General features: G+C 43.8%; 1 protein-coding gene across 1 annotated transcript; it reads left to right on the top strand.

Moving 5' to 3' along the window:
• The first annotated feature begins 998 nt into the window (after positions 1–998).
• Positions 999–25,152, top strand: RBM5 (RNA binding motif protein 5). Its single transcript, XM_055413864.2, has 25 exons — positions 999–1,134; positions 2,460–2,529; positions 4,587–4,752; positions 5,482–5,637; positions 9,399–9,468; positions 9,959–10,032; positions 12,494–12,577; positions 13,402–13,462; positions 13,957–14,022; positions 14,743–14,903; positions 15,354–15,451; positions 16,055–16,142; positions 16,311–16,388; positions 16,472–16,544; positions 17,419–17,504; positions 17,888–17,972; positions 18,178–18,269; positions 19,873–20,034; positions 20,631–20,780; positions 20,863–20,934; positions 21,729–21,908; positions 22,226–22,300; positions 23,332–23,429; positions 23,508–23,637; positions 24,508–25,152. The coding sequence occupies exons 2-25, from the start codon at positions 2,513–2,515 to the stop codon at positions 24,631–24,633; spliced, it is 2,448 nt and encodes an 815-aa protein (XP_055269839.1). The 5' UTR covers positions 999–1,134; positions 2,460–2,512; the 3' UTR covers positions 24,634–25,152.
• Positions 25,153–25,177: the final 25 nt, after the last annotated feature.

Below are 25,177 nucleotides of genomic sequence, written 5' to 3' on the forward strand. Positions count from 1 at the left end.
TGTATGGAAAATCCCATGGACAGAGGAGCCTAGCAGGCTACAGTCCTTGGGGTTGCAAAGAGTCACACCTGACTGAACACAGCATACACATTAGAGAGCCAATTCGTAACTATTGTTCAATTGCTTAGTCGTCTCCGACTCTGTGACCCTATGGACTGCAGCATGCCAGGCCTCCCGGGCCTTAACTATGTCCCGGAGTTTGCTCAAACTCATGTCTATTGAGTCGACGGTGCCGTTCAACTGTTCTATTAACCCTGGAAAGTAACTTTCCTGTGTCCTTGCCTTGGACTAAAGATATACGTTCCGTTCCGTCGCTCAGTGGTGTCCGACTCTATGCGACCCCGTGGACTGTAGCCTACCAGGCATCTCCGTCCAAGGGATTCTCCAGGCAAGAATACTGGAGTGGGTTACCGTTTCCTTCTCCAGGGGATCTTCCCGACCCAGGGATCGAACCCGGGTCTCCCGCATTGGAGGCAGACGCTTTAACCTCTGAGCCACCAGGGAAGCCCAAAGATTATCAATAAGATAATATTCTGAAGACTGCCTTCAAGAATCCTCTTAATTACCAGAAACGTCAGTTTTCTTACTTGCAGAATGGGTTCAATAGCCATCTCAAACGGTTATGAAGATGGAAATAGATATTTGTGAAGCATGCAGCCCAATAATAAAATCTAGCATTCAATAATGCAAAAGGTGATCAACCTACGTTCCTTCTAAAGTCAGATTAAATGTGATGGTTTACATCGCGTCAGTGAAAACAAACTGTACCAAGGCCCATGTAGCAAAGGCAAATAATTACTATGCTTAATAAAGATAAAAGGTCTAATCCGGATCTGAAAAAGGCAGACAAGGCCGAGGTTTTAAAGAAAGGGAAATACGTAGGAAATTGACACAGGCCGTAGTTAAGTGACATACTGCCCTAGCGACCACAGTTCCCAGCAGCCCTCGCGCAGCCAGACACCTTCGCGGATTGGCCGCCTCCTTAGGAAACGTGTGGTGGGGGAAGGGGATAGGCGCGAGGTACTGTGGGTAGGAGACGGCCGTCGGCGGAGGCGCCATTTTGTGAAGCGGCCGTACCCTGTTGGAATTCCTTGGCATAAATTGCTACTGCTGCTACTTCCGTCCTTCCTGGGGGTAAGTGCGGCGGCTGCCCGTAATGACTGGCGGTTCTTTCTGCTGTGGCAGGCCCTGTAGAGCCTCCCTGTCAGCCGCGAGCTGCGGCCGTTCAGCCCCAGCTGGATCTCGAAGGGCTACCCGAGGCATTGGAGGGCCGCGCCCCTCCTCGCCACCAGCGCTGTCAGCTTTCAGAGAGCGTTCTCCCGGCCAGCCCGAGGCCCTCTTCTCTTGGAGCTGTGAGTGTGCCCTTCCCGGGACGTGTCTCCAACTCCCGGGCCAAGTTGAGCAAGGAGTCGTCGTCTGTCCCTCAGAGACTTCTCAGGGGCGCCCTGACAGTCTCTAGCCGCCATAGCTCCGCAGGTTCGCCTGAATCAACTCTTTCCGGAAAGCCGTTCGGTGAAGGGTGATCTGGGGCTGGGAACCTTTTGGGGGTCGGGAGGCGCAAGTGCAAGCAGGAAGAGAAAGCCGGACGCTTGAGTCGGTCGCGCAGTCTTTGGCGCCGCCATCTCACCCGCGACTCCCCACGGAGGTGGGTCTGGGCAGTGCCCAGGCGTTGAGGGGCTGCAGCAGGGATTCTGCCCAGGCCCTTGTTCCTCCCTGGTGGTTCTGTTCCCTGTAGTAATTCACATGTTCGTTGAGCGCCTGCCTAGAACAGGCGCCAGGGACGGCTGTAACTAGTTTCTCAGACCTCGCAAGCTTTGAAGGCCGTCTAGCTGTGTGATGTTTTACCACCGTCCGTGCGCAGTGGGGCCAGGCTGGCTGCCTAGGGACCTGTGGTGATTATTGTTACCTTGGAATTAAGTCGTACGGAGGTTTACTCTTGCTTGATACAGCTTTGGATCTGCCGTTGCGTTTTAAACGGAGTCGATTTTCAGTTAGCCCAGCATCGGCTTTCTGAAAGGTTTTAAATTTTTCATGAGTAATTTTTGAATTTCGTTTAGCTCCTTGTATTAATAAAGACACTTTGGTTAGTGTTTTAAGGATCAACTGCCCCATTGGAGTTGCTTTGATTCAGAACACAGGGAGCTGATTGCAGCTGTGCCCTTTTTGCTTTGTAATCCTACAGTGGGAGCAGGGAAGGCATCTTCTGCTTGCATCCTTTTATGGGTTTGTGTTTGAATATGGAATCTAATATTTTTAACTCTGCTCGCCTTCCTGCTATGCTCATTGTTAACAAATCCATCGTTTGATTTTAATGTTGACAGTCAGTCCCCACCCCTCAACCTTAGATCATCACAGTTAATGGTTTGAAGAAATTCCAGTCTCAGTGGTGACCCAGCTATGAAACAGTTGACTCAGGTGATATCCCAGATTTGCAACAACGGATCTCTCTTGTCTCCTAGAAAAAAGCAAATTTGAACCTTTGGGAGCAGTGTCCTAGATCATCAGTAGAACAATGGGTTCAGACAAACGGTAAGTTATTACTGTACATGCCTTTGACCTCAGCATTTCAGTGGGGACTGAGCTATTTGTTGAAAATTGTTTCCCATACTGATATTTGAGTCTGTTTTATGTCATGCATTCTGTAAGCACTTTCATGATACTTGCTCGCATAAGCACATGGTTTAATGAGATAATGGAAATACTGTGTGAGCTGTCCTGTGGTAAAAGGAGCTGAGGGGGCTGTTGGAGCACTTAGGAACCTGTGTTTCCTTGGAAGCAGTCAGGAAAGCTTCCTGGAGAAAGTATTCTCAAGTTGAAGCCTGAAGGGTAAGAAAGAATTAAGTAAAGAAGGGGTTGGTGGAGTAGGAGATCATGAAGGTTCCTGGTGTGGATAATAGCCTCTGGCAGAAAGTAGGAAATTGTCCTGTCGCTTTGCACAGTACCTGGCTATAAAAGCAGTCAGTGAAGGCCAGTTCTCATTATTATCCCCTCTGTGACAAGATGATCCAGATTATAGAGCTGAGAAGCTTTGGACCATGAGTTACATTAAAAAAGAAGAAAAAAACTGCTGAAGAATTAACAGAGAATTAAGATGAGAGCATTTGGCTCCTGTGTCATCTGTGGAGTCTCCCACTCAAACCATTTGATTTAAACACACAACTGCTTATTCAGCCAGCTGCCTCCTAATATTGAGTCCAGTCCCAGTGGTAGATCAAACTGGTGGCCCACTGGGACTCAGGAAGTGTTCATGTTACATGGTGTCATTGTTTGGTTCCAAATAAACATTTACCGTTTTAGGGTTTCTCATTCACATACTTTACATTGTGAATTGCCCTGGACTATTTGTTATCATTCACTTCTTTTTGTTAAATATGTATACTCTAAAGGATGCCCCGTAGGCCTTCCCTTTATTTTGTCCTTAAACAGAGTTTTATGAGTCTGGTAATCAATTTATCAAAGAACTGTTTGTAAAGAAACACAGATGTACAGAACAGTCTTTTGGACTCTGTGGGAGAAGGCGAGGGTGGGATGATTTGAGAGAATAGCATTGAAACATGTATATTATCATATGTGAAACAGATCGCCATTCCAGGTTTGATGCATGAGACAGGGTGCTCAGGGCTGGTGCACTGGGATGACCCTGAGGAATGGGATGGGGAGGGAGGTGGGAGGGGCGTTCAGGATGGAGAACACATGTACACCCAGGGCTGATTCATGTCAATGTATGGCAAAAACCATACAATATTGTAAGGTAATTAGCCTCCAATTAAAATAAGTAAATTAATTTTTTAAAAAAAGAACTGTTTGTATCTGTGGTCCAGTGGGTTTAAACCTTTTGTTATTTGATTTACCTGTAAAGCCCAGTGCTGCCCAGTAATCAAAAATAAATCAGATGTTACAGGAAATAATGTTCTCTGATGATGCTACTTATTATAACAATTGAACTTGGTTAAATGCCTAACGGGGGAAAAAAGAAAAACTAACCCATCCAGTTCAGTGGTCCATTTCTCAGTAGTGAGAATACCCTTCAGAGTGGATGAGTCAGGATATGTTTTCCTTTGAAACTGAATGAAATGAGAATACATTTGGCCCTTAAACAACACAGACTTGAATTGGGCAGGTCCACTTACAGGTAGATTTTCTTCAATAAATACAGTACTACATGATCCATGGTTGGTTGAATCTATAGATGCAGAACTGGGTATACCAGAGGGCTTACTGTGCGACTTGAGCATCCATGGGTTTTGGTATCTGCAGTGGGTCCTGGAAACAGTCCCTGGCAGGAACAACTGTAATTACATTCTTCCTATTTAAATTGATCACTAAGATCTGAAATCAGGGATGAAAGGAGTGATATATAGATCACAGGCTTGGGGAAATGCAGAATAAACATGGACAGACCACCTGTCTCAATTGTAATTGTCTCAATTTGAAGTTGTTATTTGGTAATAAATTTGAAGGGATGCATTGAACTATTTGAATACCTTATAAACCAAAATGTGGATTAAAATTTTTTTCAACCATGTTTTCTAAAGGGACAAAATGTGATTTACTCAAGAATAAAGGAAAATTTTCTTCCCTGGCAGAGTGAGTAGAACGGAGCGCAGTGGAAGATATGGTTCCATCATAGACAGGGATGACCGTGATGAGCGTGAATCCAGAAGCAGGCGGAGGGACTCAGATTACAAAAGATCTAGTGATGATCGGAGGGGTGATAGATATGACGACTACCGAGACTATGACAGTCCAGAGGTGAGTAACCAGCAACTATTTATGGAGTTGTTAGAATTATGAAATAAGTATTCCAAGTGTGGGAAGCTCTCAGGAGGAGTGTTCTATTCAAACACTTCAGTATTCTGAAATCTGTTTAGTCAGCCATAACTCTCAAAGACAGACTGAGCCTTGTAGTCAGAATTATTGGCCAGGGTTTACATAGGGCTCACCAGGCACTCTTTTGAGCACATGTCTTAGATGAACTCATTCAAATCTCACTGCAACCATATAATGTAGTTACTGTACCCATTTTAAAGATGAGGCAATTAGGGCATAATTATATACCTACCATCCCTTGGTCTCAGATAGTTTCTGAAAGTTGTAGTTTAATATTGTAGCATAGTTTTTTTTCACATTTCTTTCCGTATGCATCAACTTTGTTTAGAAATAATATTGTGCTGCCCATATAATTTAGCACCTTTTTTTTCTTTTTTTATGCATATAATCATCTTAACAAGTAATACTGTTTGTGTGTTGATATACTGTTCGGTGAGTTGTTAAACCATTCTTTCTGAAATTAAATGATTGTTGCCAGGTGTGGGGGTTTTTGTTTTTTGCTATTTTAGAAGACACTATGGTGAACATCATCATGGAGTTCTTGTATTATCTCTGTTCCTAAAGATGAATTATTAGGAGTAGAGGGAGTGGATCAAAGGGTACAAAAAGCCCAGTATGATTTGAATTACAATTTTGTTCATTGTAAATCAGAGAGAACGTGAAAGAAGGAACAGTGACCGATCCGAAGATGGCTACCATTCTGATGGTGACTATGGTGAACATGACTATAGGCATGACATCAGTGACGAGAGGGAGAGCAAGACCATCATGCTTCGCGGCCTTCCCATCACCATCACGGAGAGCGATGTAAGGGGAACCAACGGTTCTAATGAGCCATCAGTAGGCCCGACAGACTGAGCTTATACTATTATTTTCTTGTGTTCTTTTTAGCTCAAGCTAATACTAGTGAAGTACCTTTCTATAATTAGGGTGAAGTTCTCTCAACTGAGCTCATAGATAATCTTTGTATTTAGACTTTGAAGCTCAATACATGGTTTTCAGAACTATAGGGAACAGTTTTTATTCTTTCAGTAATAGCTCTTAGAAGGTAGTCAGTACATTTTTGTTGAATTGGTCACTTATTCACTGAGATTATATCCATAAGAACATTTTAATGATCCAGCATCCTTTGGTTTGATGGAAAATGTATTATTCACTTGAAACCTCTGGAAAGCCTTTTGACACGCCTGGCTTCCCCCTTCTCAGACTGGTCAACTGTGGCTTTGGTATACTGGGCACTGCCTGATTTCCAGTGGTATCTCTGGCCTTCACCCATTCCTTCCAGCCCCATCCACCAATTGGCTTCTGCTGCAGGCGACTTTGTACATGTCCACTGTTCTGCCAATATGCCCCCATGCCCCCCACTTTTTTTTGCTGTGCTTTGTGGGCATTTGGGATCTTAGTTCCCCAACCAGGGATGGAACCTATGCCCCCTGGGTTGGAAGCACAGAGTCTTAACCTGTCTAGTTATAGACGTGGGCTTAGCTGCTTTGCAGCATATGGGATCTTAGTTCCTAGACCAGGGATCAAACCCACGTCCCCTGAATTGGAAGGTGGATTCTTAACTACTGGACCACCAGGGACGTCCCCAGGCAGAATTTCTTATGTGTATCCCCAACCCTTAAACTCAGGAGGCTGCCCAGCCGATGTCTGTAAAATGAATGTGATGTTCTGATGTATATTTTATAAACCATATAAATGCACAGCATTATGCCGGTATCTATTGTCTTGGGGTATTCAAGGTAATAGTCTGACTATGAATTTTAGAGCTGTGTTGAGTTCACACAGCCTTGGTCTTCTGAAACACTGGAAGTGACAAAATGTGAGATGGGATGTTTGAGTTAATGGTGGGTATTTATTTGTGTTCCACTGTGTACTATTACACTGCAGAACCATGGATCCTGCCTCATAGACGCTTAAGGATGATAGCTAAAGTCAACAGATAATGAAGACAATGAAGAGTAGAAGGGGATAAATGTCGGAAGAGGTCTTGTTGAAAGTAGTTCTGTGGAGTAGTAACTCGAGGCTTCTTTAAGGGAGCTGTGTTACTGGTGGAGGGTAAGGAAGAGCTCCAGGGAGCTGTTAGTTGAGCTCATTCTTGAGGGATAGAAAGTGTTTTGATCTGGTGGAGAACTGAGGATAAGGTGTGGACTGGCCCTAACTATCTTGCTTTGACTGAAATCAAAGATGTTTGGCAGGAGAAAAGCGTGTTTGGGGGCCACTGCTGGAATCTTTGAAAGCCCAGCTAAGTATAAAAAAAAGCTGCTGAAGTTTTTGCCTGGTAACAAGAGCAGTGCAGGTTTGAATGATAGAGTCAGGGAGGGTGGGGGCTAGAAGGAAGGCAGAGCTGAGCTCAGGCAGCAGTAGCCATGGACATGCAGAGTAGGGGATGGAAGAAATCCTGCAGGAGTCAGTTGAGGAAAGTTTACTTGTTGATCATGTTGTTCCCTTGAGTCTGTTAAGCCTGTGGCCCTTGAAGCCTGCAGAAGTGGGTGGCAATGGGGAGAGCAATGCACTAGCTGACCCTGGGGGCCCTATCTTCTGGTAGTGAAACAAGATTATAATTCTTGTTTATTTCAGGCTTTTCAGGGAACTATAGAGGTGCTTACCATAAGAAGGCAGGTTTTTCCAAGTGGACTTTCTGAGATTCTCCAAATTTGTGCAATATTTTGGGAAACTTGCTTATTGGCTCTTTGGTGGTGGTTTAGTTGCCAGGTTGTGTCTGACTCTTGTGACCCCATGGACTGTAGCCTGCCAGGCTCCTCTGTCCATGGGATTCTCCAGGCAAGAATACTGGAGTGGGTTGCCGTTTCCTTCTCCAGAGGATCTTCCCAACCCAAAAATCAAACCTGGGTCTCCTGCATTGCATGCAGATTCTTTACCAACTGAGCTATGAGGGAAGCCTCCTCATATTGGGATCTTTAAAAGCATTTTGAAATTATAGTATTCTCTTGAACTTCAATTTATCACTTTCATCATTATTTGTCCTTTGTAATCCCCTCATGTGAACTCATAGAGTAACTGTTCATTTTGTTACTGTGTGTGTTACTGTAGCACTATATTCATAGAGCTTGTCTTTAGTTACTCTGGTAACTAAGTTTTCAGTAACTATGTTACCAAGCATGAACTTGAGTCAGGGGATTCAGTCTGGCTTGATGTAACACTTCTACATACTCTCTATTTGTGGTAGTCTCCAAAGCCACTAGGAGTATTGACTCATGGTCTTAGGGGAAATACAAACTTAGATTCCTGTAAACCTCTGGTCACAACATTTTCATTAACAGATCAGTATATAGCCTTATTTCGTGTATATTTTCTTATTTAATATATACTTTGATTCATTAGCATTGAACTCACAGCCGACGACAGCACTGTAACTCATGTCTGAAGGAAGCTTTTCTAACGTATCTTCTTTGTGAAGTACATCACAGCCTGCCTTCTTGCATTAGGAACACTAGACAGAACTTTAGCACTACACCTGGAGAGCCATTTTAAACAGTGAAATTGCCAACAAAAAGTACAAAAATGTGAAATACCTGCCACTAAATAGACTAGAAGAAGGACGTTTGTTTACAATATGAAAGCTGAAACAAAACATATCATATCTCTGCCAGGAACATGTGCATCAGGCAACTCAAATTTTTTACTACTCTGCACATGTTTGCAAATGACCTCGAAAGCTCTAGTAGTATTCATTTGGAGTATAATGAATTTTAGTTAGTAGCAAATCTACCCCAAATAATGAGGACTGATTTTATATAATCCTGCAACCTTTACATGTAATAATGAAATGGGGAAGCCACTAAGAATCTCTCACAAATTTGCCCTGGTGTTTTTCCTGAGAGTATTGTTGCCTGGTATGATTGCTGAAGAGACTGATGTCTTTTTTAATGTATTTTGCCTTTTGCAGTGAAGGTTTGGTTTGAAATTGGTAATAAGCTTAGCAGCCAGAAGTCTTTCTTCAGGCCCAATTCATGTTCACTTTGATTTACTAGGAACCTAAGAATATTACGAGGTTTTTTTTTTTATGTAAATGTAAGGAAACTATTTCTTTAAGACATTTTGCAAAAAAGGTTTATCTTAAGGGAGGTCCTTGTTTTGGGGCTATTGATTTCTTAGTCTCCTTCAGAGACTCTACTTACTCTACTTCAGAGTATGATGACATATCATCTGCCTCTTTTAAATCTTTTTCTTTTCTCTCTGGTCCCTTAGAACAAAGGACAAGATTAGCCTGGGGGGCGGGGGGCAGGTGGAGGCTTGAGGGTCAGCACACCACAAGCAAGGCTGTGTCTCACAACATAAAGTGGCTGTACTTGAGGAAATCCCCCATCAACAGGTAAAGAAGACTTTCAGAGCTATTACAGTACATCAGTTTCTATGAGAAGCATCCCTTCTTTTATTCCGTTTTTAGACTAATTGCATTTTGATGATAGAAGTTTAAAAGCTTGGCCCATTAAGCATAAGTAATATAAGCTTAAATTGATGTAATCCCTAGTCTTTGAACTCTCTTTAGTGTGGAATGGTTTGTGGCTAAAGCTTTAACAGTAAATGTGTAAAACCCTGTGCAGATTCGAGAAATGATGGAATCCTTTGAAGGCCCTCAGCCTGCGGACGTGAGGCTGATGAAAAGGAAAACAGGTGAGAGCTTGCTTAGTTCCTGCTGTTCTGGTTCTCTTCCCCATTCCCACCTCAGTCCCTAAAGAACATCCTGATATTCCCCAGTCTTCAAGCACATGAATTCAGAATGAAAGGTTTGCCATGGCTAAGGAATGTGACTCTTTGAAAACGATGTTAGAAAGCATCTGAGGACCTTTTTAAAAACTTTGTTTTTAGGGGCTTTTTTTTCCCTTCGGTAAGTAGTGATGTATAAACTCCTTGTTTGACTGTTTGTAATCGGTTGCATGGTTACTTTTTAAGCGTGGAATCAAATCGAGTGGCATTTAGTTCAGGCGGCTTGGTTCCTTGCCATGGCAAAGTATCAAGAAGATCCCCAAGTCAAGTCACATTTGTAAAGCTGCTTCCCAATTGGCTTTGTCACGCAGTGTTGAAGCAGTGGGAGAGAGATTCACCTGTTATAAAGGAACTGACTAACACGAGTATCCCGTCTATATCTGAATGCTGTCTCTAGGTGTAAGCCGTGGTTTCGCCTTCGTGGAGTTTTATCACTTGCAAGATGCTACCAGCTGGATGGAAGCCAATCAGGTTGCTTCACTCACCAAGTCTAGATATTCATGAAAATGGAACAAGTCTGTACAATTAAAAAAAAAAAGGTTGAAGGAGTGGTTTGTTCCAAAGGAGTGACTTTAAAAAAAAACAGCTTTGTATATATTAAAATTGATGTTACTGGAATAAATACAGTACCACACATTACACTGCAGAATTTACCGTGCCTTTAAACATGGCTACCTGACATGGCCTTGTTAACCACTGAATATTTGTCTGGTAGTTATCAGAACATCTTGAATATTACCCCTTTTCTCCCCTGATTATATTCCTGTTTATTATGTCCTTTGAGAGTCATCTTAGATTATCATACTCTCAATTTGACAATGAAGAGAATATAATTGAAGTTTGCTGTAGGAATTTTGTAAGTAATTATTTCAACTTGGAGACTTCAAGCCTCCTAGAGGCATAACTGCTCATATGGGTCTTCAAGAACTATTTAAGGATCTAGTAGAATTTATGAACAGTAAGTCTGATGAGATTAGCCTAAGAGCTGGTGTCCTGCTGCTGTCTAATCTAGTTAGAGTGGCATTAACATCCTAATCTCCCTGAGAATGCCTCTTACAGTCTGTTCAAAGCAAATCTTTGATGATTTCTTTGATGTGGCATTAACTGAATCGTTCTACAGTTCATCAAGATAATGTTCAGTGCTTGGCACATAAATAACATTTTTTGCCAGAACTCCAAAGCACAGTATTGAATGGCTTAACCAGGTGCATTCTGGGAAGTTTGCTTAACTCATGTGTTGCTTCTCTGTAGCATTTTATGATTTGTCACTCATAAATAAGAGTTACATTCTTTGGAAACTTAATATCATTAATAATGAGACTCACTAATGAGGATATCATTTTGATTGACTTGTTAGATTTTTAAGCCTCTCACATCCTTAACCCAGAGGTGACAACCTGATCTTATAATGGTAGATCTTAATTCATTTCATACCATGGACACCATCCTAGTAAAATTTAGGACATACACAAGCTTCTTGTGAACCTGCTTTCTTTACACGACAGCATCTTATTAATATAGTGGATGTATCAGAATGACTTGGGAGTTTAAAACTCCTGGGAAATTAAAACCTGAAAGACACTTAAAAGTGGCACAATTTTAATGTATACAAAGCTGTGTTAATGTGTAACTATTTCATTACAGTTGAAATTCACTCCAGAAATGAAAGGCCAGTAGGATTAGGGACTCAGTGATAGTTTGGAGTCTCCCCAAACCAGCACATCCCTCCTAGTGGGATGATCTGTTGACTTATCTCCCAGCTTCTTTATTTTTGCTTCTATACGACACAGTGAGTGGATGACCTTCAGCTCTTTCCCTCTTGGCCAGACATGCAGTCTTGCCTTTAGATATTGCAGAGACAACATTCACAGCATGTCTTAACTCTTCCAGGATTTGCACGAACCAAATTACTCAACAGTATGTATGTTTGGAGGGGTTAGACTCCTTTAAAAAGTTTGGATCTCTAACCTCCTACTTAAATCCCTTCTGACGGTGTCAGAACACCCCGCTCCCTTTCCCTCCCCCCAGAAAAAAAAACAGAAAAGGTGTTCCTGTTAAAATGAAGGCTCTTTGGGGGCAGATGCTGGGTGTGCTCTTGATAAACTGATTCAGCTTGGAATTTTCACCTTTGAAAATAAAATCCCTTGTAGTCACGCAGTTGACTAGAAGGATGAGGTGGTATCTGAACACTTACACACTTTTCCTAACCCCCTGAAGAAACTTCATTGGCCTCCTGGTTACTCATCTTGAAGAGAGTACCATCTTATTTCAGTGAAAAACACATCTGTCACTCAGGACATCACGTGGTTGCACTTGGCAGGAAGAAACCTCATTTAGCTGTTTTTAGAATCGATGGCATTCAGACTAGTGTCTCCTGAGAAAATTGTCACCAGCTTCCCTTTAAAAATGGGTTTCCCTCTCGTTGTCCCCAAAGGACACATCCTGAAGCAGGAATTTGGGTGAAGGGGAAATGTAAAGGCTTTCACTTTGCATAAGGATGTGGGACTGGGGGAAAAGTGAAGCGAAGCCCAAGGACACCATGCTAAGGGCTAAAGTAGGAGACAACCTCAGAACTGGGAGAGTTGTGTCTTCTGCTCTTTGAACTAGATTGTCAACTCTCAGGCAGCCTGTCAATGCTGAATGTTAGGACTTCTGTCTCTGCTGGAGACACGGCCTGGTGCATGTCAGCGTTTATAGCGTGTGTCAGCTTTCTCAGCACTCCCTGACTCCATTTACCTTTACTCCGCATCCCATTCTCTTACTGCCTATCTGAAGGATTGGATGGGCAGAGTATAGGTGGCGGTGGTTGGTCTTCCCCGTATGTTGTCCATTTAATTCCAGAGCACTGATTTTTCCGAAGTGTGCTCTGCCCTGGGAAAATGGACACACGTTCCTCACAATGGGAATAACTAATTACTTCTTTTTTTTACAGAAAAAGCTGGTGATTCAAGGAAAGCATATTGCAATGCATTATAGCAATCCCAGACCTAAGTTTGAAGATTGGCTTTGTAACAAGGTAAGCACGTGTTCTTCCCAGACAAACCAAACTCTTGGGGTTTTTGTTTTCTATTTGTTTGACTATCCAAACAAGAAAATGAGCTTTTATGATCACCAGCTTTTATCATGAGGTGATTTTCATACTTTGTGACTTTCTTGGGTCCTCCTTAGTAGGTATTAGAGGACAGACTCCCTCAAACATGAGAGATTTTAAGAACCAGATTCTAAGCCCAGTGTTTCAATTAAGATTTTAAGTTTGTTTTACTTTATGGTTTCTTAATTCTAGCGCTGTCATCTTTTGGCAGTCTCTTTGTTAACGAAACCCTTTGTGGCCTGCTCGAGTTATATAAGGTCTGTTGCGAGAGAGGAAGGGTATCCATGGGCAAAACCCTGAGTGGGCGAGTGTCACCACAGTCACAGAGCAGGTGTTGCTATTGGCATTTTGAGAGTACTTGGTGTCACATGTCCAGCAGGGCTCCAGACAGAATTTCATTCACATTGTATTTGTGTTTATAGAGTGGTCTGTATAGTGCTTTTCTGACATAAGGGAGAACTTTGCCAGTGGCTTGCTGCAGGGTTTTGGGGTGAACTGAAACTTTTCCCCAACTTGAGAAAAATGGAACTCTACTTCAAAATATGTCAGAATGTATTTTTCTGGGGGTCATTTACACAGTGAAATTCTTAGGTTAATGCTCCTTTGTCTTCAATGCGTGGCATCACCTTCTGCTTTTATTGCTCTTCACTGGGACTTGCCTATGAACCTCTTGCTCTAACCCACATTGTTACTAGTAAACCTGGCCTACCATGAGATAGAATTACAGATAAGACTTTTTTTTTTTCCAGTGCTGCCTTAACAATTTCAGGAAAAGACTAAAATGCTTCCGATGTGGAGCAGACAAGTTTGGTAAGCCCAGATTTGGCTGTTTGGGAATATGTATTGAAATTTGACTAATTGGGTTATTTGTGAACCTAAGGAAAAGTACAGACTGTGGAGCGTTTAAGCAATAACGTATATATTTTCCTTAAACCTTCTACCTTAGGTTAGGTAGTTATTTTCTTTAAACCTCCTTCCTTAGGTTTATTAGATCCTGCTGTTGAGTGCAAGAATACAGAGTTCTTTTATTTTTCAAAATTAAGTCAGCTTTTCTGCTTTGCATTCTGTATCTGCTTTTCTTTACTACAGAGGCAAAGTCCTCTGAAGTCCTCCAGTGGCCTAGTTTTTGCATTCCACATTAAAAATTCATGTCAAAATTAATAAGGTTTTACTATAGCCACAAATGGTTAAAAAAGAAAAAATAACAGCTCCGTTTACTTAAAACTTTGGTATTTGAATGTATTTCTTATGTTGGTTTGTTGTTTGTCTTCAATTACTGATTCTTCCTCTTTCCTTTCTTGTAGACTCTGAACAGGAAGTGCCCCCTGGAACCACAGAATCAGTTCAGTCTGTTGATTACTATTGTGATAGTAAGTGCAAATGTAATCTTTTGGCCATTATGTTGGAAACTGATCTCCCTTGGCTGTTTTTGTTCTCCTGCTCTTTTTTAATGAGGAGCAGTCAGTGGCTTCAGATTGTCTCATTAAAGACTGATTTTTGGATTTCTTTTCAATGTCAAAGTGAAAGATATATGCAGTTGACCCTTAAACAACATGGGTTTGAACCATGTGCATCTATGCTGATTTTCTTTTTTTTTTTTTAATGAATGCTACAATACTACACTGGGCTTCCCTGGTGGCTCAGACAGTAAAGAATCCACCTGCAGTGTGGGCGTCCTGGGTTTTCAGTCCTTGCGTTGGGAATATCTCCTGGAGGAGGGCTTGGCAACCCACTCCAGTATTCTTGCCTGGAGAATCCCCATGGACTGAGGAGCCTGGTGGGCTACAGTCCATGGGGTTGCAGAGAGTTAGATACAACTGAAGCGACTAAGCTCGCACAGTACTATACTATTTACTGGCTGAATCTGGGGATGTGGAACTACCAGTACAGAGGGCTGGCTGTAAAGTTATACACAGATGTTCTGTTGGCGTGGTGGGAGTGGGATCAGCACCCCCTCATCCCCCTGCATTCAAGGGTCAAATGTACTGGAAACCTCCCAAAATGGGCTTGTTTGTTTCTACTTGAATCTGCTTTGAAAGGCATTGGTGGTAGAAATGCATGTCTCTGTCATTTGTCTCATTCAACTGCAGCAATCATACTTCGAAACATAGCTCCACACACTGTGGTGGATTCCATCATGACAGCACTGTCTCCCTACGCGTCCTTAGCTGTCAATAACATTCGCCTCATAAAAGACAAACAGACCCAGCAGAACAGAGGCTTCGCATTTGTGCAGCTGTCTTCTGCAATGGTGAGATGTTCATTGAATCTTTCCTTCTAAAAGAAACTGAGATAAGAGGCAAATGTGGTTCATCCAGTTGTGATACTATGTCTAATGCTCTTGGAGCCCAAAGTTCAAGACTTAAGTAATGACAGTTATTGCAGTGCTAAATTATAAGCCAGTGGCTTTAGTAAGTGGTAAAAATACCCTTGGTATGCCTATAGATAACTGGCTGAACTGAAGTCTGAGCCACAGTTTAGTCTTTTCTCATGCTTTTAGATTGACCTAGCATTGACTCCTTTAATAATACTAGATACCTTGAAAGAGGGCTTTTTTGTTTCTCATGATTTCATATCCACAGATAATAATGAATTGCTATTCTTTTTTTTCTTTAATATTTCTTTGACTAGGATAGGTGGTAGAGATTTTCAGTTACATGACAAAAATGGCAAAATTGTTTTTCTTCATGTTCTCCTGCAGGATGCTTCTCAGCTGCTGCAGATACTACAGAGTCTACATCCTCCTTTGAAAATTGATGGCAAAACTATTGGGGTTGATTTTGCAAAAAGTGCCAGAAAGTGAGTGGCTTCATTGCCCTTACTTCAAACCACTGCATCTGCATGCTTGTCCAAGAATGCGTTGCTAACTGCACTCGAAGCCCATGATCTCTGTACTGAGATGGTATCCTTCCTGATTGGCTGGGAAGGATGCACTTGTCGTCTTAGCACTTATTCCCTCCTGTCCTCAATAACCAGTTGCCAGCTTGAGAGCAGGACAAAACAGACTTGGTAGATGGGTTGACAATATGCGCTATGCAAACTGCTTCAGAATGGTGCAAACCCATCTGGAAATAATTCTTCCGTAACAACATGCTAATACAGCTTCATGTATGTAGAGCTTCATTCTAGTGATGTAAATTTCCCATTTCTAGTATCATTGCTCATCAAGTAGACACCTCATTAAATAAAAGAGTACAAAAGAGAGCCGCTATGCTGCAGGGACTCATGCCCACTTAGGACTTTGGCTGTGGAAACCCTTCCTCACTCTGAAATGTGGTGTTGCTGGCATTGGAGACCTTCCAGTAAAGTCTGGAATGAATTACTGTTTTCTGGATAGCGTGGGGTTGAGTGATGGGAAGCATACTGATATGAAATCACATGGTTGGATTGTTGTGGTTTCAGAGACTTGGTCCTGCCAGATGGTAACAGGGTCAGCGCCTTCTCCGTGGCCAGTACAGCCATTGCTGCTGCTCAGTGGTCATCCACGCAGGTAAAGGGAAGGACCTGTTTGTTCCACGTAGCGTGGTGGTGGTGGTGGTACCCAGATTCACAGAAGGCAGCTCTGTGATTGTGCTTGCCTTAGAAGCTCTCCAAGGACATTTGAAGACCTCAGTGTCCACTAAGTTTGTCTGTGTTTCCTCTTCTTCTGACATTGTAGTCTCAGAGTGGCGAAGGAGGCAGTGTGGACTACAGTTACCTGCAGCCAGGCCAAGATGGCTATGCCCAGTATGCTCAGGTGGGTAGACTGGACCATTATCTGACTTCTGGTCTCTGGAGTATGTCCAAAAACGGCAGCTTTAACGGTGGACTCTTCTTCAGTACTCACAGGATTACCAACAGTTTTATCAGCAACAAGCTGGAGGATTAGAGTCCGATGCATCATCTACATCAGGTAATAGACTTCGTATTCTTTTTAACTCCTGTTTAAGCAAATACAGCTAAGGACATACAGCTCGATGTTCTCATTACATAAATCTAGGAGAGCCGTTTCCCTGTAAGATTGGGGGCATTGGGCACATTCAGGGTTGTCACCATGTGCCTAAGCTTCTGGGGGGATATTGGCATTGCTTGTGCAGTGGGCTTTCATGGTGACTCAGATGGTAAGAAGCCACCTGCAATGCAGAAGACGCAGGTTTGATACCTGCGTCCGGAAGATTCCCTGGAAAAGGGAATGGCTTCTCAACTCCATCATTCTTGCCTGGAGAATTCCACAGACAGAGGAGCCTGGTGGTCTCGAGTCCATGGGGTCACAAAATTCGGACAGGACTCAGTGACTAACACTTGTGCATATCAGGAGCTGATACGAAGCTCTTAGAGACTGTGCCATAGTGAGCGTTCATTCTTGGAATTGAATTCAGTATTTTCCCTCTCTGTGCTGTTCAAGGAATTGTGGGTGCCCATGTAAGTTCAGGTGAGCAGTCTCGTGTCCATACATCAATCAGAAGGGTCACTCTTAAAAGCTGTTGCTCTAGTTTTTGTTCCAATATTACAAGGTGTGGCAGTTAAATCTATTTTCAACCCCAGAGCAGATGTGGAAACCTTCTTCCCCTTCTTCTTAGCCACCATACAGAATGTCTGACTTTGTTTATCACATTCTAGTAGGATTATAAAAATGAGAATATCATAGGTTGAAGAGTACTTACTGGGAATTAGGTGGTTAAGAACTGACATATACAAAGACAGACTTTAGATTGGGCATTCCAGGTAAGGATATTTGGTTTAGAGTTCAATGCCTTGGCTGTTGTAACTCCAGTGTTTATCATCAGGCACAGCGGTGACCACCACCTCAGCGGCTGTCGTATCCCAGAGTCCCCAGCTGTATAATCAAACCTCCAACCCACCTGGCTCTCCGGTAATCCTGTCATCTTAGATATAGAACTGGTGATTGTTGGGGAAACTGTTGCTGTACAAGTACTACCTTTTCTCACTGTGTGAGCCAGGATTGAGTAATACACACACATTCCAACTTCTTTCTGTCTAATCGTATTATGTACTGAAATAATTATGTGTCTGTATTTTAAATGCAAGATTCCACACAGGGTCTATTTATACTATGCATGCTTCGACTTGACCTTTAGGAAGACAGTTGTCAGCATGTGTTTTGCTCAAGGATTGCCCTAGACCATTGCTACAGTGGGTCTGTCAGGGGGCCCTTCCTGCTGGATGATTGCAGTGATTTAGTTCTCTTGAGAGGCTTTACAGTTGAAACTATATTGAAGCTGCTGTTCTTTCCAGACTGAGGAAGCACAGCCTAGCACTAGCACAAGTACACAGGCCCCAGCCGCTTCCCCTACTGGTGTAGTTCCTGGTACCAAATATGGTAAGCCAAACCTCATGGGGCTGTTGACAGTTGGAAGGTCCTAGTTGTTGATTTTGTTTAATAAGCACTCCTCTCCCTTTGTGGGTGTCAGCGGGACACGTGGGGATATGAGAGAAGACGACCTGCTGCATCTCAGTGGCTTAGAATTGGAAGTAAAGCCAGTCTCTTCCCTGGAATGACTGTGTGCTGGGTTTTGTTTTTGCAGCAGTGCCTGACACATCCACGTATCAGTATGATGAATCTTCAGGATATTACTATGATCCAACAACAGGGCTGTACTATGACCCCAACTCACAGGTAATTTAAGGGGTAAAACACATTTTGAGGTGTAATGTACTTACTGAAAAATTCACGAAACTGACTCGTGCAGTTCTTGCAGTTCTTCGAATGTTTGTTTACATATTTATGCATTCCTTCATTTACCAGCACCACGAAAAGAGCAAGAACGGTCCTAGCACACTGAACATTCTCTGGTGCCTCTTGGTCGGTCCCGCCTCCCCTGCCCCCAGCACTGTTCTTTCTCCTATTACCATAGATTATTTTGTCACGTTAAAATTTTCAGGTGACTGTTAATCTTCATGTAGACACATATATACAAATTTTAAATTGTGATTTTTTCAACTGAGAGAAAATTCACATTTCAGCCATTTAGAGTGATCAGTAGTTTTTTTGTAGTCACAGTGTTGGGCACCCATCATCTAATGTTGAACATTTTCATCAACCTGAAAAGAAACCCTATACCCTATATATTAAGCAGTTACTTCCTAATTCCTTCCCACCCCAGCAACCACTGCTTTCTGTCTCTCTGGGTTTGCCTGTTCTAGACATTTTGTATAAATGGAATCAAATAATATGTGACCTTTTGTGTACAGCTCTTTTTTTACTTAGTATTTTTGAGAGTAGAAATTAACAGACCTGTGGAGTGATATTTTATTTTTGGCACTGTATAGAACTTTTTAAAGAGGAAAGGCAACATTAACACTCCATAAATAAGCAACTGTTTATGACCAGAAGCTGTGTGTATATATAGAATAGTAAAAATAAGTGCTTTTAACAGGAACTTGGCATTGAGAGCTTGTGGTTTCTGAGAGAGTCAGGTGTGACGCTGTGTGAGACCTGTCAAGCGAGCTGGGCCTGTACATGTTTCTTCCACTGCTCTTCTTGTGGAGTCTGGCCATTTCCCAGGCGGTTCTTCTTGGTGGCCGTAAAAGTTGTGGCTGCTGTGTCTGACGTGCACTGTCTCCCCTGGGAGAAAAGGCAGCCTCCCGACCCCCTGTAGAGGAGGTAGAGGAAGCGGTTGGACAGTAGAGAAGAGGAGAGAGCTGCTACCCATTCTCTGCTGTGGTTCTTCCCACACTTCAGATCAGGCTCCTTCACCTGTCCCCTCCTTCCAGGTTCCCAAGGTGGTGTTTTACAACCCTATTTGGTTGCCCAGGCATCCAGACAGAGCAGGCAGGGTTCTGTAAGGTTGAACCTAGCAACGAGGTGTGAACTGATTGTCATGGAGGACATGTGAGAAAAAGCTCCTTCTGAACCACTTGCTCTGGCCACCTGGTTTTGTGTAAATGGTCTGTCTGTGGAAAGGAGTCAGATTCATTGCTCTTTGGGTACCCTCCAGGCCCAGGGATTAATTAATGGAAACTCGAGACTCTCGAAACCACATTCTACTCACCCAAGAAATTTCATACCTCTTGGCCAATTGGTTCACCATCCTCACCTACACCAAGGTGTATAGCACCTCCTCTCTGCCCAGGAAATATTATTGGTCTGCAACATGCTTTATGTTTTTATGTTTAATATTTTTGACAAAAAAATGTAGATGTAAAGGAGTAAAAATACTCCTTTAGATTAGTGGTTTGACCCAGGAGAAAGTCTGCATTAATTGTGTTTTTTATTCTAGTACTACTACAATTCCTTAACCCAGCAGTACCTATACTGGGATGGAGAGAAGGAGACTTACGTGCTGGCTGCAGAGTCTAACTCCCACCAGCAGACTGGCCTACCTCCTGCAAAAGAGGGAAAGGAAAAGAAGGAGAAACCCAAGAGCAAAACAGCCCAGCAGGTAAGATCATGACCCAACCAGCAGACCCATTTTTCTCTGTTTTTTTTTTTTTTTAATCAAGGGGTGGGGTGAGGCTGTGGCATTTAGCTTTATTTGGATTCTTAAAAACTGGGTCATACATCTTATTTACATTAAGCTCATAGTCTAGTTAGTCACTCAGTCATGTCCAACTCTTTTGCAACAGCATGGACCATAGCCTGCCAGGCTTCTCTGTCTGTGGAATTCTCTAGGCAAGAATACTGGAGTGGGTAGTAATTCCCTTCTCCAGGGGACATTCCCCACCCAGGGATCAAACCTGGGTCTCCTGCATTGCAGGCAGATTTCTCTACCATCTGAACCACCAGGGAAGCCCTAAGATCCTAGAGCATTGTGCAGTTTTTTAGTGTCATTCTTTGTTATCTGTCAGTTGCCTGAAAGACTCACAGACTTTGAAACAGTATTCATTAATGACTTTGGTAATATGCAGTATCTCATAAAAGATAGGGGCAAAGGGGGTTTTGTTACAGTTTGTTACAGTAATGACTTCTTGTCTTGGCATAGGAGACTGTTTGCTAAGTTCCTCTACGTAAATCTCTGTGATTGTTGTTTGACTGTAGATCGCCAAAGACATGGAACGCTGGGCTAAGAGTTTAAACAAGCAGAAAGAAAATTTTAAAAACAGCTTTCAACCTGTTAATTCTTTGAGGGAAGAAGAAAGGAGAGAATCTGCTGCCGCAGATGCTGGCTTTGCTCTCTTTGAGAAGAAGGTAACAATAACAAGGATGGCCTTACTTCATTAGGGCAGCTTAGGTAAAACTTGAGGCTTATGACTTGTTCTCTGTTTCCCAGGGAGCCTTAGCCGAAAGGCAACAGCTCATCCCCGAATTGGTGCGAAATGGAGATGAGGAGAACCCCCTCAAAGTAAGGAAGTACCAGCTTTATTTAAACCAGTGTTTAAAGGCTGTGTCTGTGCTTTGTGTCTCACTTCGATCTGCATCTTGGCTAATGTGAAAGTGTTAGTCACTCAGTCGTGTCCAGCTATGTGCAACCCCATGGTCTGTCTGTGGAATTCTCCAGGCAAGAATACTGGAGTAGGTTGCCAGTCCCTTCTCCAGGGGATCTTCCTGACCCAGGGATCAAACCTGGGTCTCCTACATTGCTGGCAGATGCTTTACCATCTGAGCTGAGCATCTGACTAATCTCATTCCTACTTAAAACAGGATGTGTCCCTGTCGGTGGGTATTTGAAGCAGCTTATGCACACAGAATCTATGTTCAGGGCTTTGTTTTCCCTGTGAGAGAGCAGTTGAGGTGGAACAGAATAAAGCCTAGATTCCTGAGCTCAGTTAATTGAGTTTTATTGCATTTGTAAATAGTGAGTTTTAACAGTCTGGAAAAAAAAATTAAGACCAAAAAAGCCTATTTTACTTGGTAGATACTTACCTGAGTGGGTCATTACTCTGATCTGTTGTATTTGGGGTTTTCAGACACGGTCAGTAGTTTGAGAAAAGCCATCCAGGAAGTCTTCTTGGTTCCCAGGAGGGTTGGTGGTGGGAGGCTGCCGGGCCCAGCACCAGAAGACCTAGCTGCTCTACTTAACTGATGTGTGACATATGGGTAATGGGCATTCTCTCACAGCTTGGATTAGGCGTTACTTTAGCCATTGCTGTTTCTCTGTTGTACATTTCCAATGACCCACCTTCCTCTTGTCTCTAGAGGGGGCTGGTTGCTGCTTACAGTGGTGACAGTGACAACGAAGAGGAGCTGGTGGAGAGACTTGAGAGTGAAGAAGAAAAGCTGGCTGACTGGAAGAAGATGGCCTGCCTGCTCTGCCGGCGCCAGTTCCCAAACAAAGACGCACTGGTCAGGCACCAGCAGCTCTCAGACCTCCACAAGGTGGCCATGCTTCTCTTAGCTGATTCGAGGCAGGGAGGGGAGGCAACAAGACGCTGTGGGTGCCCTGATGGTAGTGAAGGTTCAGTAAATACCTGCGTTAAGTGATTGCCTCTTAGAAGGCTGCTCATTAGTATAGTCTTTTCCAAATTGTGGAGTAGAAAGGAGCGTGGCAGCTCCAGGTACACCCAGCTATGGCTTTCCAGTTCTAATGTAATGAATTGGACTTTGACTCTTGGAGCACAATAGATACTGATAATGTTTTGACATCTCAAATTAGCAAGGTGTGAATTCTTACGTTTGTTAAATCTCTCATACAGCAAAACATGGACATCTACCGACGATCCAGACTGAGCGAGCAGGAGCTGGAAGCCTTGGAGCTGAGGGAGAGAGAGGTGAATGGGGGTCAATGTGCCACTCGAGTGTCTTGGGGTAACTGCCCTTGGCTTTTATTCGTAGCACTTGTTCCAGGGACAGGGTAGGATATGTCACATATCTGTCACCTGGCCGTCATGGCTCATGTAGACTGTACCCAAGCTGTGTGCACTGTGAGCCCTGCACTGTCCTTTCATTAGGGTGCTCAAGACCACTCACAAGTCCTGAGTCAGAGACCCACTGGTGAAGTGCACTGGGTTTCAGTAAGACAGAGTGAGCTTGTCTGGCCTGTCCAGGAAAGCCTTTGTGGACAGTGAGGGGAGCTTCAGATGAGGCCTGGGGAACAGCAGGACACAGAATGATTGCAGGTGACCTGGAAGGAAGCAGTGGGGTCACTAACGAGCAGTCACTTGGTAGTTGAGGAAGCAGGTTGAGAGCCAGCCACCCAGGGGTTTAAGTGCAAATGGAGGCCTATGGGTTAGAGATGAACCTCTGAGCAAGTTACTTGAAGTTGCTCACCCCAAGATTGTTCTGAGGTATCTATAGCTAAAGCTTTTTACCTTCCTGTTTTTTTTCCACTGTTTTATGGTGCCAGCTCCCCAGGGACTGTAGAGCAGGGGAAGCCACCTCTTGGCTCTATCTTCCTGGAGGTGGGCCTGTCCAAATTCTGAGGGAGAACAGCAGCCCTGCCCTCCTCTCCCTCAAGGACCTCAGCAGGCTGTGCCCACACTCAGCAGTGCCCATACTCTGTGCCCACACCCAGCAAGCTGGTTGAAGAGCTTGACAAGAGATGACTCGTTAAATAAAACTGGTTGTTGGAAACGTAGTTTTGCCCCAGGTTCCACACACAGATCATCTCTACAAACCTGCCGTTTGGGATATGACGAAGTGCAGCCAGGAAGACAGGGCATGTGGTATTTGCAGGCACTCTAAAAGGCCAAGCTCCAGATGAAGGAAGTACCTGAGGTGACAGTCGGAAGTGTGGGTGCTTGAGACTGCGACAGATTGATTGAAGTCTGAATATCTCTAACCTGGCTATTCTCCCACGTAGATGAAATACCGGGATCGTGCTGCAGAAAGACGGGAGAAATACGGCATCCCAGAGCCTCCAGAACCCAAGCGCAAGAAGCAGTTTGATGCTGGCACCGTGTATGTGTTGTGCACATTTTCCGCTTTCTGAGCCGGGGCTCTGGCTGTTTTGAGTAACTGTGTGTTTGCCACTGGCAGGAATTACGAGCAGCCCACCAAAGATGGCATTGATCACAGTAACATTGGCAACAAGATGCTGCAGGCCATGGGTTGGCGGGAAGGCTCAGGTTTGGGGAGAAAGTGTCAAGGCATCACAGCCCCCATTGAGGTAAGCAGTGGGATTGGGCTTCAGAGGCCTGCAGGCTTGTCCAAGAGATGAGATGAGGCTGAAGTACCCAGAGGGCCTGGGCCCCAGTGGGAGTTATCTTCCCGGCAGCCGTCCCGTATTGCACCCTCTTTTTAAGATGTCAGTTGGGAGGAACAGGTGTGGCACCCAGCTTGATTTTTCTGGTTTTTGGGTCTCTTTGGGTAAAGCCTACCTTCTCCTAAGGAGCTGTGTCTTTCTACATCCTTCGATATAAACAAACCTTAACGCTGACTCAGTAGCTTAGATCGGATTTTCATAAAGGTACTGTGCTTTAATTTCTAAGTGATTTTTGCTTAGGTATAAAACAAATTACACTTTAGTAGGACTTTCATCCATGATAAGAAATCCTTTCTTTATTCAGTCAGAGCTCAGGACCAGAGGCCCTCGATCACTGGCCTAGACAAGAACACCGCCAGTGATTGCTCCCTCCCTGACCTGGCAGCATAGCTTAGAACAAACACTTGCTGTTGATTTGTGCAGGCGAGTTCTGCTGACTTAGAGCTGTCCTGCCATGATCTGTACCTAAAAATTACCAGACCTTCCCTGGGCTTTGGTGCAAGGCTTTGGGGCCCTTTAGTAGGCACAGTGCTTGCTGAACAGGCATGGAATTGGGAGAGGTTGTGCTTCTGTCTGCCTTTCTCCCTCACCCATTTGATCTCCTCAGTCCTTAAAGCTACTCCAGGTCTCCAAAGTAGAAATCCCTGTCTTCATTTAAAATTTCTGTCTCCTGGTGGATGATCCAGTTCAGTAGGGAGTGGGCTAGATGTGGGGAAGAGGGTGCAGTCCACACCCTACCTGCCAGCTGCTGACTCCAGTTTCATTACCCCCCAGGCTCAAGTCCGGCTAAAAGGAGCTGGCCTAGGTGCCAAAGGCAGCGCATACGGACTGTCTGGTGCAGATTCCTACAAAGATGCTGTCCGGAAGGCCATGTTTGCCCGGTTCACTGAGATGGAGTGAGACATGGGGCGATGAGAGAGCTGACGAAGAGCTCCAGAGAGCACACGGAGTGCTCCGTCTCCCGAATTCACCCTGACCGCCTTTCTCTTCAAGGGCATGCCCTGTGCTATTAATGGTTTTTAGGGTGGACCAGTTCATTCTGCAGGGTTCTGCCACTTAAAGGAGTTCCCCTTGTATGGGTTATCTGGTGAACGGCTTGCCTTCCTGCCAGAGGGCCTGTGAGCAGACTAGGGGGACAGTGGGTCTTTTATACTTTGGTGTACATATTGTAATGTAGTGTGTGTTTTACATGTGTAGCCTATGTTGTGGTCCATCAGCCCCTTGCATTCCTAGGGGGTGTTGAGATGCCCTAGGGTGGTATGTGACACCAAAGCCGCCTCTGTCATTTGTTGTGCTGTCTTTTCTCGGCAAAAGCCTTATGTATATTTGTATATTACACATTTGTACAGAATTTTGGAAGATTTTCAGTCTAGTTGCCAAATCTGGCTCCTTTACAAAAGAAATACCTTGAGAAATGAGTGTGTGTGTCTCTCTATTCTTGGGT

Source organism: Moschus berezovskii, chromosome 24 (assembly GCF_049115385.1).
Source record: "Moschus berezovskii isolate FMDL1 chromosome 24, NW_MosBer_1.0, whole genome shotgun sequence".
Classification (NCBI taxonomy): Eukaryota; Metazoa; Chordata; class Mammalia; order Artiodactyla; family Moschidae; genus Moschus; species Moschus berezovskii.